Consider the following 20,256-nt stretch of genomic DNA (forward strand, 5'->3'; position numbering starts at 1 on the left):
TGTCTTACATTTTATTTCGGGACCATGATAACCCTTCTTTTGCTATTTCAGGGTCTCTTGCTCAAAACTAGGCTGGTAAGAGAGTGAGAAGCTGAATCCAAAGATAGTGCTTGGGATGCTGGCAACAGCTACCAGCCCAAAGTGTGGAGCTATACTAGGGAACCACATACTTGGTGACCTAACAGGTGGAGCAGACAAAGGGCTCTGAAATACCAATACTTTTCGATTCTTCTGGCAGAGGCCCTAGTAACCCAGCGTGGAAACAATTTCTTGGAAAGAGCATAGCATGGAAGTGAAAAGCAATCACCAGTTTGAAACATAAAACAAACAGAATCAATACATTGCTATATGTGGAATCAGTTCCTGGACAAATGGGCATCCAAATCATTGTTCTCTGGCCAATAGTTGAGGGTCTCTTTGTAATGTAGAGTTAATGGGCTTTCTGTCCACTTACCCTGGGATACCAGAAAGTCATATCCAGTGAAGGAACAAAAGGAGGCCCAGTAGAAATGGGAGAAATGAAACTATTAATATTAACATCCCGAAGGAAGATGGGGTGGGTGTAGGAGGAGGGGAACAACTGTGCAGGTCCAAAGATCTTTGGTAAGGCCCAAGACAGCACCACAGTATTAAGAAGGTGGTCATGCCAAACATCCTCTCTCTCCTTTTACCAAATACAGTCATTCAGAGCTTCTATGGTCTTGGAAAGTGTATCATCTCTTTAAAGGCTCAGCAAAACCTTGATCTAAGGTCTCTTTTCTACTTACCTATAAAGAATGGTATATTTTGGAAAAAGTGAGGCTGTTAAAAGGCTACATTGTAGGATTTTATATTTGACTAGAAAGATGACAACATTTTCAAAGACTCATGAAAAATGAACGTGAGAGAATTAAGAGTCAATGAGGTGAACAAAAATGATGAGGCTTAGTTTTTTTTCCCCTACCAGCAACTAGTAAGAACAGAGCTGAACCTTCCTAAAAAATGTGAGCATAAGCCAGGGAAACATCAGTCTTTTCTTTTCAAATTAGCAAAGCTATTAACCCCTCCAACTACAGGGAAAGAAAATCACTATAAACAGAGAAATAAAAATAACTTCTCTGAAAGCAACACTAAACTAGAGACCAAAAGAACTGTTAGGAAATGACAACGGGCCTAGATCTGCCTTACGCATTTTCTCCCTATACTGAAAGGTTCAGAACCAGCAGGTCATGAATATACATAAGGCCCTAAATGCCACTGTAAGTCTTACAGCAAGTGGATTTACCATAGGTTCATGCATCTGAGACCAAGTCACCTCACCTTGGTTAAATGGCATCTTGAAAGACCAATTTGAAAATATGGCAACTGAGTTGCTTACAGCCACAACATGTATGAAACAAGAAAACAGCAAGATGTTGATGCTGAATAATCTAATGCCAACCCAGTCATTTCAAGTCAACTTGGGGGACCCTGAGGTTAACTATGAAGGCACACCGAATACTCACATCGCAAACCAGCCACCTCATAATCTTCTTCCTCCTCTTCCTCCTCTTCCTCTTCTTCCTCTTCATCACTCTCATCATCTTCACCATCTTCAGAGGCAGATTCTTCGGTATAATTTCTGTGAGGAGCAGAAATCATTCAGGGAGCATGGCTGTAGGTCAAAGTGACCCCGAGAAGGGCTACTGTCCCACAGGAAACTTGGAAACTCTGTTCTCTTCACAAAGTAGATACATTTGATGACAAGGGGAGGGGACCTGAATCCAGGCCAGGCCACAGGGAACAGGATGAAAGCCACAGCTTCAACAATGTGGCTCTCTCCACCAGGCCTCAAATGGGACAAGACACCATTGGCAAAATAAAAATCAAAAACAAAACAAAACCCTGCCCCTTACCATATAAAATAATACAAAACACTATTCCTTTTGTCTCACAAAAGGAGCCAGATAATGTAACATTTCAGGTATTAAAAGCTGCCCCCAACTCTAGAGTGAGCTGAAAGGACAAACAGAGCCCTGACAGGTGTTACTCCACCTTGATGGCCCTCTTCCAGGAGCTGAAACAGCTTGCAGATGATTGTGACATCAAAGCAATGGTAATCCCTAATCAGAACAGCTGGTCCAAAGCTCCCCCTCACCCCCCCATTTCAGAGGAACATGCCTCATATCTCTTAGTGTAGCTGGCATAGTGTAAGAAATAACAGAGTAATACTGCTCTGCTAGGCGGGGTCAGGATCAAACAGATCTGGCTCTTTAAAAGAAAGGCCAAGCTGGAGTGCCTGTAAGCTACCTTTTCACAACCTCAAATTCCAATGTGGAAAACAACAGCACTAACTTGATCAGATATTAGGTATCTCCAAGCTCTTTACAAGGCCCTGTGCTTGGCCTTATTAGAGTTAGGGTGATGAACAAAGTACTATCTCGACTCTATGGACATAAACAATCTCATTGTAAGTCAGTCATGTGCAAAACTACTTTTACAGGCAGGGCACACTAAATACTGTTTTAGATATCTAAAGCTCAGTTGGAACACAGAGAAGGAACAATTAATGCTAAGGATCTGAGGTCATTTCAAAAAGACAGCGTAATTTTAGCTGGGCCATGGGCAGTTAACCCAATTGGGAGTTCCAGGGAAAAAGTATTCCCAGCTGAAAAGAAAGCTGAAAACAGTAAAGATGAATAATGAGCAGTCTGTGACAATCATATAAATACGGGAACCAGAGCTCATAAAAACATAGGCTAGTACTGTGGTAAGAGTCACAAAAGTTAGACTAGAGAGTTTAGACTGTAGGTATTTTGGAGGTAAAGGAAAAATTGAAAGTTTATGAACAGGTAAGTGGCACAAGCAGATCTGTGCCTAATGTAAGTCACTCTTATTACCACAATGATTGGATGGATAAGAGGGAGAAAAATAAGAGGCAAGGAAGAAGAGTTGACAAGCTACTGAAGGGGCCCAGGTGAGAGACTAGGAGGGGTAAATGACAGCAGGGACTGTGGAGAATAGAGAGCAAGATATTAACTTGTAACACATCTTGACATTGAATTGATAGCACTTGGCAAATGAATGGATATGGAGGAAAAGGCAGAAGAAGATGTCCAACCCAACACCAACATTCTAAACATAAGAAGGATAATATAGGTTTGAGCAAAGAAGGTAGCGAGTTTGAGGATTTTTAGCAGGGGGTGGTTGCAGAAGTAACACAAAAAAGTAAGAAGTGGGTAGTATAGAAGATATATCGTTACTTGAGAAGGCAGTAAGGTCAAAGGAATATACAGAATGTGGCTGGCAGTGAAAACTAGAAATGTCAACCTTAACCTAAAATTAAATCAGAGCCCTCTGAGCTCCTACTTTAGTACCTTAAATTATCTTTGTAATGAAAAGATGAACTAAAGCTCCTGAGAATCATTCAGCTTGAATAACTGGAGTTTAATTATGATAACTATTTATTCATGCATTTATTTTTAAAAGAAAAAATTCTCACCTGCCACGGGAGTTGCGCCTGGCAGTAGCAGGCTGGCAAGCTGGGCACTGCCACTCACCATCTGGTACTTCATAGAGGGCCGGCCTCAGACAAAACAGGTGGAAGGCTTTATTACACTCATCACACAAGATCAGTTTGTCATCCTCACCTGCAAAGAAATAAACTTACATGACATTGTCTGAAGTGTGGCAACAGTAAATGAGTTCTAAGAAAGAGCCGCTGGCTCTCAATACCATGGAAGAACAAACATTCTAACAGTATAGCACTACCCCATTTTCAAAAGTATGCAAACTACTTCAAAAAATAAATGTAATATAAACTAGAGTATAGATAATTTAGGGTTCAGTTCTCCTGATTTACATCCTAAAATCTCCCCAGGGCTAGAATACGACAGTTAACATATACTAGGAAGAAGAAGAAAAAAGAAATAATGGAAATTTCACTTGCTCTCATCTCTAAGGGATGATTCAAATCCCCTAAGAATTATTACACTTTCTGTCTTCCACTCCAAACCCCCAAATGCTTCCCAATTCATATTTGATAGGGTTCTCAAGTCCTTCTGTTTCCTTACATTTGAAAATATATTAAACCATCCTAACATGGTCATTTCCCCTCTCCAACCTTAATTCTAAAACAGTTTTTTTTCCAGCAACTGAATGATTTTACATAGGTCTTTTCATCCTGTGGAATTAAACCCACAGCCTAAATTCACAAAATAACTTTAGCCACTGAGATGTCAATCACTGGGGAGCTTTTAGACATAAAGGTCCTTTCACACACATGGGATGAGGAAAGATCTCAGCATTAAACAGTCTCACAATTTTGCTCTATAGCCTCTGTACTGGAAAGACTGGTATCAAGCTGGAGTAGTCTATAAAATGGATGAAGACTGCCCCCTGCCGGTAGTACGCATGTTAAGGATAACTACTGGAAGCATTTAAAATTTCAGGTTAACTAATTTTTCACCCTATAAAAAAAGTGTAAATGTTGGCAAGATCTATTGATCTTAATTTATACTCTAAAATGAGTAATCAAGGGCCTTCTTTGATTTCAAAGACTAGAATTTTATAGACCTGGAAGGAAAAGATAAAATCTGCCCCTCCACACATAAAAAGCTGTGTACAGAATTATTTTTGAGACAATGTAAGATCCTGGGAGTGAAAATCCTCATTTATGAAACACTCAGATTGACAACTTTGGTCTAAATATACCTTTCTTTCGACAAACTTTGCATCTAGCATTTTCTGCTGACATATCCCACTTGATACAAGCATCAAGCATCCCAAGTAGAACATGCATTCTGGAAAAAGTCTGAGCTTCACGGATCGCTGTCTTCCATTTCTCCAGTGCAGATGCAACCTAAACAGAACCAGGGCAACATTACTACAATGATCTCAAAGACATGACAAGGCATATATGCTGAAGAAGAGTAAGAAAAGATAAGAGAATTCTGGGTATATTTACCTTCCAGGGCTTCTCCAGTATAACCCAACTACTTTACAGAAGAAATCAAGGGTCTAAAGGGTGAAAAACCTTGCCAAAGATCGCACAAAGAATGAGGGTGGGGGTGGGGGTGAAGAAAGAGAATGACTAGAGAAGTCTTTTCTAATGAAGTCCACTTAAAGTGTCATTTAAAAGCAGGAACAGGTGGTTCAGTGGTAGAATATGCGCCTTCCATGCAGGAGACTTGGGTTTGATTCTTGGACCATGCATCCCCATCCCCCTCCAAAAAAGCAGGAAAAGAGCAGGCCACAGTGGCACAGTGGCTCAGTGGCAGAGTTCTCCCCTGCCATGCCAGAGACCCAGGTTCAATTTCCAGTTCCTGCCCAGGCAAAAAAAAAAAGGCAGGAACACTGCAGTAGATGCTGGCTTACAATAAATCCTGTAGTTAATAAAACTTTGGTTCCCAAGATCATCAGTTTCTGGACTAATATGTAACATAATCCTAGAAAGCATTGTATTAATGTATTATAGATACATTACAATACAAAATATTTCTCTTAACTATATCACCAACTTTTAACCAAAATGGAATTTTTAAAGTCCCAAGGTAACACGAGCCTGACTTAATTTTGGCCAATTAACTCTAAGCATAACCCACACTGCTTCAACCCCCCATCAGAAAACATGAGTTAACTGAGAATCATTCCAAGTAAAACATCTGATGGGATACGTTTTATATGCAAATATAACTAGAAATTTCCCATGATAAACACGACTGTGTTCTATAAAATATACATTCAAAGGAAGAAAAGAAATGCCTTGGGGTTAATTCATCCATGTTGCTGTTTTTGCTAGTCAAAAGGAGATTTTTTTTGGGGGGGGGCATGGGCAGGCTGCAGAATAGAACTTAGGTCTCTGGCATGGCAGGCAAGAGTTCTGTCATCGAGCCACCGCTGCACTGCCCAAGGTGATATATATTTTTTAATGTTTTCAAAGTAGTTCTAGCCTAAATGATTAGATGATTATCCATATAAACAAACACAAATATAGGGGATATATCTGATAGAAAATACAACAAAGCTGGATGAGGTAAAGCATAGGCAATATACCAGAAGCCCAGAGACCAGCCTATCTTAGCATCATCAACCTTGTAGCGGTCATATTGCTTATCTGGGTCATGACTGAATTTTGTCCCCTGTAAAAAATATAAAGTTTGGAGAGATCAATTGTTCTTAATTTATACCCTAAACTGAACAAGAGAGGACCTGCTTTGATTTGCTCAAAAATGATTTCAGGGTGGTGTGATGGTGGCAGAATTCTCACCTGCCATGCCTGACACCTGGTTTCATTCCCGGTGTCTGCCTATGCAAAAAAAAAAAAGAAGGTTTCAAAGACTAGCATTTTATAGACCTGCAATTTCACCTGTTATTCAGAAAGAACTAACTAGTCAATACTCAACTGAATGGAAGTTTATGGTGTGTACAGAGAGTGGTAGTGATTAACTGCAACTTAGGAGAAAATATTTTCCAAAATATTTGGTTTTAAAACCTCAGCTTTTTAATATTTATGTGATTTAATGTGGCATGGATGATGGAACAGAAAGGATGATCTCAGCATTTTAGGATAAGGACAGGTTTTGGATTTAAATCCACTAATTCAATTTTTTAAAAAAGTTCCTAAATATTCTCAAAGAGCAAAAGGAAAATGTGGATAAAGAACTAAAGGAAATCAGGAAACTGGTAGATGAACACAAAGAGACCATCAATACAGAGACGGAAATTAAAAAATGGAACCGAAAGAGTTGAAGACCACAGTAACAGAAATGTAAAATTCCTAGAAGGTGTCAACAGCAGATTGGAGTTGGCAAAAGAATCACTGAACTTTAAGATAAGTGACTAAAATTATCCAGTCTGAGGAGCAGAAAGAGGAAAGGATGAAGAAAAGTGAACAGAGCCTGAGGAACCTGAAGGACACCACCAAGCAGACCAACATACACATCATGGAAGCCCCAGAAGAAGAGAGAATATTTAAAGAATATTCCCCAAATTTAATGACAGACTGAATAAACCCATCCAAGATGCTCAGTGAACTTCAAACAGGATAAACCCAAATAGCTTCACACCGTGCCACTGTTATAATCAAACTGTCAAATGCCAAAGATAGAGAGATTATGAAAGCCACAGGAGAAAAGCAATATGTCAAACACAAAGGACTCTCAATAAATACCAACTTTTCAGTGGAAACCATAGAGACGAGAAAGACAGCAGCAAGATAAATTTAAAGTGCCAAAATAAAAAATTGCCAACTAAGAATTCTGTATCCAGCAAAACTGTCTTTCAAAAGTGAGGGAAACATTCACAGAATAAACAGAAGCTGAGGGACTATATCACCACTAAACCAGCTAGCTCTTCAAGAAATGCTAAAGGAGTTTAACAGATTGAAAGGAAAGGACACTAGACAACTGAAGCCACATGAACAAATAAAGATCTCCAGTAAAGATAATGTATGGGAAAATGTAAATACCCATACTATTATATATTCTATTTATAACCCCACTTTTTACTTCCTACAGAATCTAAAAGGCAAATGCATAAAATGTAACAATCAATCAATGGTTTTAGACTTATAATATATAAATATATAATTTGTGACAAGAACTACATAAAGGTAGAGGGATGGAGGGGCACAGGAACATAGTTTATGTATGTTACTGAAGTTAAGTTGGTATCAACGCAAACAAGATTGCTACAGAATTAGTAATTCCATTGGTAACCACAAAGAAAATATCAGAGACTATGCAATAGAGACAGAAAATAGAGTACAGGCTACCAGGGGTGGGGGAGTTTATACAAAGTGAGCATAGGGTTTAGAGTCAAGGGAAAGTTATAGTAATGGACAGTGGTGAGAATAATGCACCATGTAATTAATCCCATTGAATGTCATGCTTGGGAAGGGTTAGAATGGAAGATTTACATTGTATATATGTTACTACAATTAAGAAAAAAAGAAGGAAGCTAGAGATGATTAAATGTAATCCATAACACTGGATGGGATCTAAGAATGGAGAAGAAAAGGCTTAAAAGGATATTATTGGGACATAAGAAAAGGTTGGACTATAGAATATAAGCCACATAGTAAAATTAAACTTCTTGAAGTTGATAACTGCACTTAAAGTGGTAACATAAATGAATATCCTCGTTTTGTAGGAAATGTACAGGGAGGTACTATGTGTGCAAGGAGTATGAAGTTTGCAATTTGCTCTCAAATGTTCAGAAAACAGATAAGGAGGGAGGGAGGGAAGGAAGGAGGAAGGACAGACAGATGGAAAAAGGCTGCAAAACGTTAAAACTGGTGGATCTAGGTACTTGGGCAGATGGTGTTATGATGAAGTTCTCTGCATGGGGTTTGTATTTTTCCAACTATACTATAAGTTTGAAATTATTTCAAAATAAAAAGTTAAATAAATAAAATTTAAAAAGTTAAAACAAAAATTTTAGGTCCAGTTCTTTTGAAAATGGCTTTTTAAAAAAGGAATGGCTATAAATGGGCTTTGTTGTTCTCTAGTGGACATATGCTACACATATGTATATAAGAAAATAGTCATTTTTTAACTCAGAAGAAATTTCCTATAAATCATAAAATTCAGCACTCAATAGCTTATCTGGCCTCATCAAAATAAAATACATAAAGTGAAAAACTAGAAAGGATCCTGGAAACAAGTCATAACTCCTTTATTTTTTAAAACAGATTTACTGACTATAAAATGTACAACTCAATGATTTTTCTTTTATTTGCAGTTATGCAACTATCACCATAATCTAATCTTAGAATATTTTCATCACCCCCAAAAGAAACAGTGTACCTATCAGCAATCATTCCTCATACTCTTCTATACCCTGACCCCCCAGGCCCTGGCAACCACTGATCTACTTTCTGTCGCTATGGATTTTTCTATTTTGGACATCTCATGTAAGTGGACTCACACCGTATATGGCCTTTTATGATTCGCTTCTTTCACTTAGCATCATATTTTCGATGTTTATTTACATTGCAGCATATTTCAGTACTTCATTTATTTCTACTACTGAATAATATTCCATTGTATAGATATATCACACTTCGTTAATCCATTCATCAGTGGATAAACATTTGGATTGCTTCCACTTAATGACTATTATGAATAATGCTGTTATGAACTTTTTTTACATGGGAAGAAAGCCTGTCCAATGTCTCAGCATTTAATGCTAGCACTAATGGATATGCCCAACATAAACAACCCCAATAAATTGATCAGGTATTAGAAAAAGCAAGATGAGCAAACATGTTTCACACCAAGCATCACATGGCAAAACAAATGTTAAATAACGCTATATAATTATGAATCAATGACCACTTTTCATTCAGCTTAACAGAAAAGCTCTTTCTGAACAACGGTTCTGAGCCAACTATTAAGTTTTTCCAAATTCCTAATTTGATGCTCTTGCATTATACATGCTGCATAATCATGACCATCCTGCTACATCCACCTGGACCAGCCTAAATTTCAACTAGCCTCTAACTGTGGGCAAATAACACTAGGTACTCAAGATTTGAAAGAACATTCTGGTTTCCCCCCACTGTACAAAATTCCAAACAGGCCGCATATTAAAAACAAAAACACCAAAAAATGCCCGCTACCAGCTTCTTTTTTTCTTTTTAAATTTTTTTATTAATCAAAAAAAAGAAAAGAAATTAACACAACATTTAGAAATCATTCCATTCTACACATGCACTCAGTAATTCTTAGTATCATCACATAGATGTATGATCATCATTTCTTAGTACATTTGCATCGATTTAGGAAAAGAACTAGCAAAACAGCAGAAAAAGATATAGAATGTTAATATAGAGAAGAGAATTAAAATAATACTAATAATATATATATATATAAAAAGGAAAAAGAAAAAAACAAAAACAAAAGATACAAACACACAAACAAACAAAGAAAAAACCATGTTTCAGGTGCAGCTTCATTCAGTGTTCCAACATAGTTACATTACACTTAGGTATTATTGTGCTGTCCATTTTTGAGTTTTTGTATCTAGTCTTGTTGCACAGTCTGTATCCCTTCAGCTCCGATTACCCATTATCTTACCCTGTTTCTAACTCCTGCTGGTCTCTGTTACCAATGATATATTCCAAGCTGATTCTCGAATGTCGGTTCACATCAGTGGGACCATACAGTATTTGTCCTTTAGTTTTGGGCTAGACTCACTCAGCATAATGTTCTCTAGGTCCATCCATGTTATTACATGCTTCATAAGTTTAGTCTGTCTTAAAGCTGCATAATATTCCATCGTAGGTATATGCCACAGTTTGTTTAGCCACTCGTCTGTTGATGAACATTTTGGCTGTTTCCATTTCTTTGCAATTGTAGATAATGCTGCTATAAACACTGGTGTGCAAATGTCCGTCTGTGTCTCTGCCCTTAAGTCCCTTGAGTAGATACCTAGCAGTGGTATTGCTGGGTCGTAATCCATTCTGCCATTCTATGTCTTTTGATTGGGAAATTCAGTCCATTAACTTTTAGTATTATTACTGTTTGGATAATATTTTCCTCTACCGTTTTGGCTTTTGTATTATATATATCATATCTGATTTTCCTTCTTTCTACACTTTACTCCATACCTCTCTCTTCTGTCTTTTCGTATCTGACTCTAGTGCTCCCTTTAGTATTTCTTGCAGAGCTGGTCTCTTGGTCACAAATTCTCTCAGTGACTTTTTGTCTATAAATGTTTTAATTTCTCCTTCATTTTTGAAGGACAATTTTGCTGGATATAGGAGTCTTGGTTGGCAGTTTTTCTCTTTTAGTAATTTAAATATATCATCCCACTGTCTTCTAGCTTCCATGGTTTCTGCTGAGAAATCTACACATAGTCTTATTGGGTTTCCCTTGTATGTGACAGATTGTTTTTCTCTTGCTGCTTTCAAGATCCTCTCTTTCTCTTTGACCTCTGACATTCTAACTAGTAAGTGTCTTGGAGAACGCCTATTTGGGTCTATTCTCTTTGGGGTGCGCTGCACTTCTTGGATCTGCAAATTTAGGTCTTTCATAAGAGTTGGGAAATTTTCAGTGATAATTTCTTCCATTCGTTTTTCTCCTCCTTTTCCCTTCTCTTCTCCTTCTGGGACACCCACAACACGTATATTTGTGCGCTTCATATTGTCATTCAGTTCCCTGATCCCCTGCTCAAGTTTTTCCTTTCTTTTCCCTATAGTTTCTGTTTCTTTTTGGAATTCAGATGTTCCATCCTCCAGTTCACTAATTGTAGCTTCTGTCTCTTTAGATCTACCACTGTAGGTATCCATTGTTTTTTCCATTTTTTCTTCTTTGTCCTTCACTCCCATAAGTTTTGTGATTTGTTTTTTCAGATTTTCTATTTCTTCTTTTTGTTCAGCCCATGTCTTCTTCATGTCCTCCCTCAATTTATTGATTTGGTTTTTGAAGAGGTTTTCCATTTCTGTTCGTATATTCAGCATTAGTTGTCTCAGCTCCTGTATCTCATTTGAACTATTGGTTTGTTCCTTTGACTGGGCCATATCTTCAATTTTCCGAGCGTCATCCATTATTTTCTGCTGGTGTCTGGGCATTTGATCAGATTTCCCTGGGTGTGGGACCCAGCTGGTTGAAAGCTTTTTCTGTGAAATCTCTGGGCTCTGTTTTTCTTTTCCTGCCCAGTAGGTGGCGCTCGTGGCGCTCGTCTGTCTGCGGGGCAGTCGGCCCGGGAAACCGCGCGTGGAGGCGGGGGTCGCTGGCCGCCGCGGCTTGGGAGAGTGCCGGTCCTAATTGCCCAGCTGGCCCGAAACGCCAAGCGTGACGGGAGGGCCCCGCTATCCAACGTTCCCAGTCAGACCGGGGAGCCACGTGCGTGGAGGGGACCCCAGTCGCCAGCCGCCCCGGCCGGGAAAACGCGTGCCCCTCGGGTATCTCACCGCAGCAGATTCTCCCTGCCCGTTCAGCTGTTCCAGAATGGGGTACGCTGTCTTTTTGGTCTCTGTCGTGACTCCGGGAGCTGTTTCGTATTGTTTCTGTTTCTTTAGTTGCTTTTCTGGAGGAGGAACTAAGACCCGCGCGTCTTACTAAGCCGCCATCTTCTCCGGAAGGACCCGCTACCAGCTTTTAATTAAAACCAGATGCAAATGTGACTTTGTGATTGTGAAAACCTTGCATCTAATGCTCCTTTTATCTACCTATAGACAGATGAGTAAAGCATATGGATTAAAAATAAATAAATAATAGTGGAACAAATGTTAAAATAAATTTAGTAGATTGAAAAGCTAGTGATCAATGAACAGGAGGGGGGTAAGGATTATGGTACGTATGAATTTTTCTTTTTTCTCTTTATTTCCTTTTCTGAACTGATGTAAATGTTCCAATACATGATCATGATGATGAATATAAAACTATGTGATGATATTGTGAGTTACTGATTATACACCAAGAATGGAATGATCATATGGTAAGAACGTTTGTGTTTGTATGTTACATTTAAAATAGATAAATAAATAAAAATTAAAAAAATAAAACAAAAAACACAACAACAAAAAATACCCAGCTGCAAGTGCGGTGGTTCCACAGGAGGCTAGAGGTGGGTCTGCCATGTGATCCTGATACCCTGCACATTTGCACACTGGTGCTTATGGCCGCAGTGTTTCCGATCCACAATGAATGGAGGTAGCCTAAGGGTACAACAACTGAGGAAAGGAAGGGGAAAGTATGGCATAAACATACAATGGGCTTCTAAGCAGGCCTCAGGAAGGAATGAAGTTGTGAGGCATGCAACTTCGGTGAATGAACCTTAAGGACTGTATGTTGAATGAAATGTAAGGAACAAAAAAGACAAATATTTTCATGCCTCAATCATATGGACTAACTATAATATAAAAACTCTGTGAACTAAAGTCAAGAGCATGGGTTATCAGGTTGGGGCCTATTGTAAAGGGTCCTAGATTGTAAGCTCTTAACATGAGTCACATATATTTAAAGAGATGTAACTGTTAATTCTAAATTCTGAGAGACTGAGCTGTTTGTATATAACACAGTCTTTCCCAGAAACTCTGGGTATTTATGTGACACCTGAGACTCAAGCAGTACCTCAGGAACTGTTTAAAAAGTTGAAAAAGTGATCAGACTTTGAGCAGAGATATGAATGAAACGGATGTAGACAGGACTAAGGTTTATCAGAATATAGGGTAAAGGATGATATCGTCCATATTTTAAAACTTCAACTTCTGTGTGAGACTAAAGGGAAGATGTTTATTGGTGCAAAATTTATATTTCGGGTAGCGTATTTCCTAATTTAACTTGTATTGTCAGTTTAGTTGAACACAAAGCACATGGAATCTTGAATAGGGCATGAGATTTTGGCTTGTCCAGGTTAATGTGATACCCTGCTACAACCCAGAGTAATTTGGGCAATGAATAAAGAAGTATTTATAAAGTCCCCTTGGGGGAATGGGGAGAAAGGGGGAAATGTTCAACTCTCCCATCAGAAGAATTTCTGATATTCTTGCCACCAGTGGGGACAACCAAATCAATAGGCTGAGCCCTCCCCAATCCTGGGATTCACCTTTATGAAACTTATTCCTGCAAAGGACAGGCTAAGCCCTCTTAAAATGAGGCCTAAAAGTCACCCCAGAGAACCACTTTTGTTGCTCAGATATGGCTTCTCTCTCTAAGCCAACTCAGCAGGTGAACTTACTGCCCTCCCTTGTACATGGGATGACTCCCAGGGGTGTAAATCTCCCTGGCAACATGGGACAGAACTCCCAGGATAAGCTGGGACCCGGCATTAAGGGACTGAGAAAGCCTTCTTTTCAAAAAGTGGAAAAGAGGAATGAGATAAAATAAAGTTTCAGTGGCTGAGAGATTTCAAACAGAGTCAAGAGGTTATCCTGGAGATTATTCTTATACATTATAGATATCCCCTTTTATTTCTCTCAGTGGAGTAGGTGGGGAAGGAAGTGGGTAGGGAAGGAAGAATCTCAAACTGTTGAGCTGCATTCTAGTAGTCTTGATTTTTGAAGATAACTATATAAAGATATAATGTGACTGTGTGATTTTGAAAATCTTGTGTCTGACACTTCTTTTATCCAGGGTATGGACAGATGAGCAAAAAAAAAAAAAATGGATTAAAAAATAAATAAGGGGTGGCAAAGGGTAAAATAAATTTGGTATATGGAAACACTAGTGGTCAATGGGGGGAGTAAGGATATGGTAGGTATGGATTTTTTCTTTTTTTATTTCCTGGAGTGATACAAACGTTCTAAAAAATGATAATGGTGATGAATACGCAACCATGTGATGAACTGTGAGCCACTGACTGTATGCCATGTATGGAATGTATGTGTGTGAAGATTTCTCAATAAAAATATATAAACAAACAAACAAACAAACATACCTGCAAGAAAAAGTTTGACCTCTATCACCTCTAACATCCAGTAAAAACTATGCCAGGCAGTATTGCTGGAAGGATAGAGACACTATACTGGTAGAAAATTCAAATTCTCTACCATACAGCAATTAAATAAACTTAGCCCCTAGATAGAAATGGTTATGACAGAATCAAGGGGGAGCCAGCTTACAATACAAACTACCATTAATCCCTTTGCTTAACAACAGAAATGTGACACCATATCCTGGCAAAGACAGAACAAAGTTTTATATCATATTCTTCCAGAAAAGAATGGAAAAACCAATGATGAAGTTGTCAGGACAACTGAAACCAAAGTAAAGAGAGAGCTAACCAAAACCCAAGATTTTGCCAAATCACATACTGTCTTTTCCATTTAATTTGAGGAAGTGAATAATCATTCAATATTTGGAATTATCAACTATTACAAAGAAGGATTTCAGAGTTAATCTATTTTTACAAGACAAGAAACCGAAGACCAGATTAGAGACTGAAATAGCTCATGCAACAACCTAGAACCACTTGAAAATACTCTGGCCCTTGAGAAGTGGAAACCTTCAAAGCAAAGGACAGTGGAAAATTTCAGAGCTGTGGCAAAGGTCACCCTTGGTGGGGAGCTGTACGGCATTATACCATTTAAAATGCAGAACATTGCTGAACTACTTTATAGGGAACCTAATTCATTTGCCAAGAAACTCTACTATGCTTTCCATTAATATACTGTGCCTGAATCCCAAGGTTAAATCTGCAAAGTGCTCATATTTTCTTCCCTAGCCAATCTAAGAATAAAGCCTCACTTGACAAGTTAAAAAAAGGTACTTCACTATGGAGTTGAGAATTCTGCAACTACTCAACGAGAAGAGAATGTTGTTCCAAGAAAAGAAATAGCAAAGAAAGGTGTAACTCTTAAAAGAATCACATCAAGAAAGCAGCTCTCCAGTACAGAACTCAGTTAAAAATAAAAACCGTGTGATACTCACCCAGGCTAGAAATTCTGCCTACTGAGAAGAGATTTAGGAAAGAAGGCTAGTTAACTATTAATGCTTTAGACCTCATCTTACCTAAGTGTTATAAAACCATTTAAAAGAAACATGGAGGAAGGTGAGAACTAAATCCCAGTAAGATAATGACATTTATGTGTCAATTCTCTGAGCCTAAGTCATTAATTTATAATTAGGCCTTTATCTTACTGTATCTTAGTTCTCTGCTCTGCTTACCCCTTATCCAAAATAAAACTTAGGGGGAACATGATAACCATGTACAAATGGTTGAGGAACTTTAGAAAAGGGAGCAAACCATTCTGTATAAATTGGGAGAGTAAAATAAGGACTGTCAGTGACCACTTCAAGGAGCCAATTTCAGCTCAATTTAAAAGACCTACGTCTCCTTCCATGATCTGATTAATTCCTACTTATTCTTCAAAATCCTAATTTATGTGTTAGCCCTTCAGGGAAGTTTCCTCTAATCTGCCCTAGGTATCCCTCACAGGTGAGCCCAAAATACTGCTTTTGTCATCAGTACTTGTCACATTACTATAAAGGTCTCCTAGCTTCTCTGTCTCCCACTCTTAAACTTGTGACTTTTATTCATCTCTACAACCTCCAGACTTACCACCGTGACTGGCCCTTAATGGAAGGAAAAGAAAGAAGGAAGAAGGAAAGAAGGGAGGAAGGGGATGAGGGAATAAGAAAGGGAAGAAAATCTAAAATTAGGGAAATGTATTCCACATTAGATACTGACTGGGAAGTGTGACCATACAGTGTTTTCAAATTATTTTATTTACAAATAATCTTAAGAAGAGAGCTAACACACAAAACAGACAAAATGGAACAGCTAATTATTCTGATAGAGAAAAACTAGAGACGATCTGTTTATCGTTAGGACATTCAGATATTAAAATAACAAGACGGGAAGAGGGAGGAGATGCCCAGGATACAGTGCTGAGTGAGAATCTGCAGAACATTATATATAGTAGGATTCCATTATGTGGAAATCCAACAAAAGTATCTTTGTATGTTCACAGAACAGCTATTATTAATATTATAATATTAAACTATTCAAAAGTGTTATCTCTGGGGAATGAAAATGGGGATAAGGGTTGTTTCTCCTTTTACCTGTATCTAATTTGATTTACTTAGGAGGCATGCAACTTTTAAAATTAAAAAACCACCACCATCCTTTTTTTTTTTTTTTTGCATGGGCAGGCACCGGGAATAGAATCCGGGTTTCAGGCATGGCAGGTGAGAACTCTGCCTGCTGGGCCACCACGGCCTGCCCGACCACCACCTTTTAAAAAACAAGACTCCATTTTAAAGAGTAGAAAGAAGGATTAAGATAAAAGTATGTTTGTAGGGAGTGGGGCCAAGATAGTGGCTTAGCAATGCGTGCGTTTTAGTTCGTCCTCCAGAACTACTACTAAATAACGAGACACAGTACAGAACAGCTCCTGGGGCCACGTCAGTTACCGGACACACGGTGTAACCCAGTCTGGACCAGCTGGACCGGCTGCGAGCCTCCCCAGAACTGTGAGTTCCCCAAGCTGCGGTGGCCGGCACCTCTCCGCCACAGGCTGCTTTCCAGAGGGGAAAGGAAGAGACTTCACCAGCAGCAGGAGTTGAGCCCAACCAAATGCCAACTGTGGAATTAACAAATTCTGACTACTAAAAATAGGCCCCCAGCTCAGGTGAACCTGGTCAAAGCAGAAGTTGCTCACTTTTGCCCTGACGCCAAGGGGGCAGGGCTGACAGAAAAAGAAAAAAAAGAAAAGAAACAGGGGTTCTTGTGGCTGTGTTTCTACAAAGGCTTGAATGCCTTTGGATACAGTGGCAGGACTTCTTAGGCTGCAACTGCCCCAGGGCATAGGCAGAAACAACCTTGTTTGAGGGTTTGTCTGGAGTCTGTGCCTTCCCTACGGGAGGGGTGAAGCCCAACTCAGGTGGAATCGCTCCTTTAAAGAATTGAAACACCAGGGCTTGGTAATTTGAAGCCATTAAAACCAGCCTACAACTTCTCCTCTGTCTCCACCATGACCCCAGCAGGGAGAGTCTGCCAAAGTTAAAGGTACCACATCATCTTGGGCTGGTGGGACCTGCAGGCAGACAAGCGCCAAATCCTGGGCGGGATAAGAAAAACAGAGTCCAGAGACTTCACAGAAAAGTCTTTCAACCTGCTAAGTCTCACCCTCAGGGAAAACTGATGCAGGTGACTCTTTTCGCCTGATAGGAGGCCAGTTTGGTCTGGGAAAATCCAGCTGGGGTCTAGAATACCTAAATAGACCCTCCTAAGGGTGGGGGGAAAAAGGCACCATACAAACAGGGCAAGAAACAAGAAAACAAGAACTGAAAAATTCTCCTCTGTTAAACAAAACCTAAGCTAGAGGTCCAGAAAAAGCTGAACTGAATGTCAAAGAACAGAGAGACAACAAATTCATCCAGCAAGAAGAAAACCCTAGGTAAAAGAAGTGAAAACAATCTCCAGAATAAACTAATTAAGGTAATTAAATGCCTAGACTCCAGCAAAAAATAACAAATCACACTAGAAAAATTGAAGATATGACCCAGTCAAAGGAACAAACCAACAATTCAAATGAGATACAGGAGCTGAAACAATTCAGAATATACAAACAGACATGGAAAACCTCATCAAAAACCAAATCAATGCATCGAGGGACGATATAAGAAGGCAAGGAATGAACAAAAAGAAGAAATCGAAAGTCTGAAAAAACAAATCACAGAACTTATGGGAATGAAAGGCACAGTGGAAGAGATGAAAAAGACAATGGAAACCTACAATGGTAGATTTCGAGAGGCAGAACATAGGATTAGTGAACTGGAGGATGGAACATCTGAAATCCGGCAAGAAAAAGAAAATATAGGGGAAAAAATGGGAAAATACAAGCAGGGATTCAGGGAATTAAAGGACAATATGAAGTGCACGAATATACATGTTGTGGGTGTCCCAGAAGGAGAACAGAAGGGAAAAGGAGGAGAAAAACTAATGGAGGAAATTATCACTGAAAATTTGCCAACTCTTATGAAAGACTTAAAATAACAGATCTAAGAAGTGCAGCATACCCCAAAGAGAATAGATCCAAATAGACGTACTCCAAGACACTTACTAATCAGAATGTCAGAGGTCAAAGAGAAAGAGAGAATCTTGAAAGCAGCAAGAGAAAAGCAATCCATCACATACAAGGGAAGCCCAATAAGACTATGTGTAGATTTCTCAGCAGAAACCATGGAGGCGAGAACTCAGTGGGATGATATATTTAAATTACTAAAAGAGAAAAACTGCCAACCAATAATTCTATATCCAGCAAAACTGCTCTTCAAAAATGAGGGAGAAATTAAAACATTTTCAGACAAAAAAATCACTGAGAGAATTTGTGACCAAGAGACCAGCTCTGCAAGAAATACTAAAGGGAGCACTAGAGACAGATATGAAAAGACAGAAAAGAGAGGTGTGGAGAAGAGTGTAGAAAGGAAGACTATGAGTAAAGGTAAAAAGAACAAAAATTAAGATAAGACATATAAAATCCAAAAGGCAAAATGGTAGAAGAAAGTACTACCCGTACAGTAATAACACTAAATGTTAATGGATTAAACTCCCCAATCAAAAGACATAGACTGATAGAATGGATTAAAAAACAGGACCCCTCTATATGCTGTCTACAGGAAATACATCTTAGACCCAAAGATAAACACAGGTTGAAAGTGAAAGGTTGGGAAAAGATATTTCATGCAAATAATAATCAGAAAAGAGCAGGAGTAGCTATACTGATATCCAACAAATTAGACTTCAAATGTAAAACAGTTAAAAGAGACAAAGAAGGAAACTATGTATTAATAAAAGGAACAATTCAGTACAAAGACATAACAATCAAATATTTATGCACCAAACCAGAATGCTCAAAGATACATGTGGCAAACACTGAAAAGAGAAACAGACACATCTACCATAATAGCTGGAGACTTCAATTCCCCACTCTCATCAATGGACAAAACATCTAGACAGAGGATTAATAAAGAAACAGAGAATTTGAATAATAAAAAACAAAAGAAACCAGAACTGGATTTAAAAGGGGGAGGACACCCATTCTGACCATCATCCAGCTATAGAGGCCCTGCCAATCATTCCCTGTAATTCTATAAGACTGGTTTTAAAACCAGAAATCTACTGGAAAGCAGTAAATACGGATCACTGGTGCAGGATACGGTGCTTATAGTAGCTAAAAAGGATAGGGTTAGATTATTTAAAGGCAAATCATTCTTCTAAACAATGGTAAAACTAATATTCAGTAACTAAGTACCTTTGCTTCCTCTGCCATTTTTTTCTCTTCATCTACCTCTTCGGTCTTGGCTGAATCTTCGCTTTGGAGTTTTCTTCTCTTTTGCTTGGGAGCCATGAAGCCTTGAAGAAATTTCTTTATGACACTGGCCTGAAGGGCAATCACACACTCACCAAAATCTTTCAGCTTCTCTAATGAAATTACCTACAGGAAATCATTTAAAAAACAGTTTGAGAGAAAAACTACGGAATAGCTGCAAGGAGACCATCCATCTAAATTTAAATCAGCCTAGACCAAAATATCAAAAGGGCCATATGCCATTCATTTAATCCAATGGCTTATGCAGTCCATTTCCCCAAAGGGTTCCCACAGGCTGAAACTTCCTCTATTTAAGGAAGTTACATAATTCATTGTTTCAGCAATGGGTGAATGGGTGCCTCCTATGTGAACCTATGCCCTAAGGCAAAGACAAGCTGAGAAGGAGAATCAAAATTTACTGAGTGCTTACTAACTATATACGAGGTAATATGCTTCACATACTTGATCTCGTTTAAGTCTCACATCTATTTTATGAAGAAACAGAAGCTAAAACACTCGATGAAAATCATATCCCT

At 38.7% G+C, this 20,256-nt stretch overlaps 1 protein-coding gene across 2 annotated transcripts in view; it reads right to left on the reverse strand.

Annotated features, from left to right (window-relative positions):
• Window positions 1-20,256, reverse strand: part of BAZ1B (bromodomain adjacent to zinc finger domain 1B) — an 85,419-nt gene that overhangs the window by 4,865 nt on the left and 60,298 nt on the right. Inside the window, exons 13-17 of one of the 2 annotated variants that reach the window (XM_077140928.1) lie at window positions 19,664-19,846; window positions 6,227-6,265; window positions 4,672-4,819; window positions 3,461-3,608; window positions 1,485-1,600 (exon numbers count right to left, since the gene is read on the reverse strand). In XM_077140928.1, the coding sequence (XP_076997043.1) occupies window positions 1,485-1,600; window positions 3,461-3,608; window positions 4,672-4,819; window positions 6,227-6,265; window positions 19,664-19,846 (634 nt within the window). The remainder of the gene's footprint in view (window positions 1-1,484; window positions 1,601-3,460; window positions 3,609-4,671; window positions 4,820-6,226; window positions 6,266-19,663; window positions 19,847-20,256) is intronic. The other variant, XM_077140929.1, reaches the window with a different exon arrangement.

Source organism: Tamandua tetradactyla, chromosome 23 (genome assembly GCF_023851605.1).
Source record: "Tamandua tetradactyla isolate mTamTet1 chromosome 23, mTamTet1.pri, whole genome shotgun sequence".
In the NCBI taxonomy this organism is placed as follows: Eukaryota; Metazoa; Chordata; class Mammalia; order Pilosa; family Myrmecophagidae; genus Tamandua; species Tamandua tetradactyla.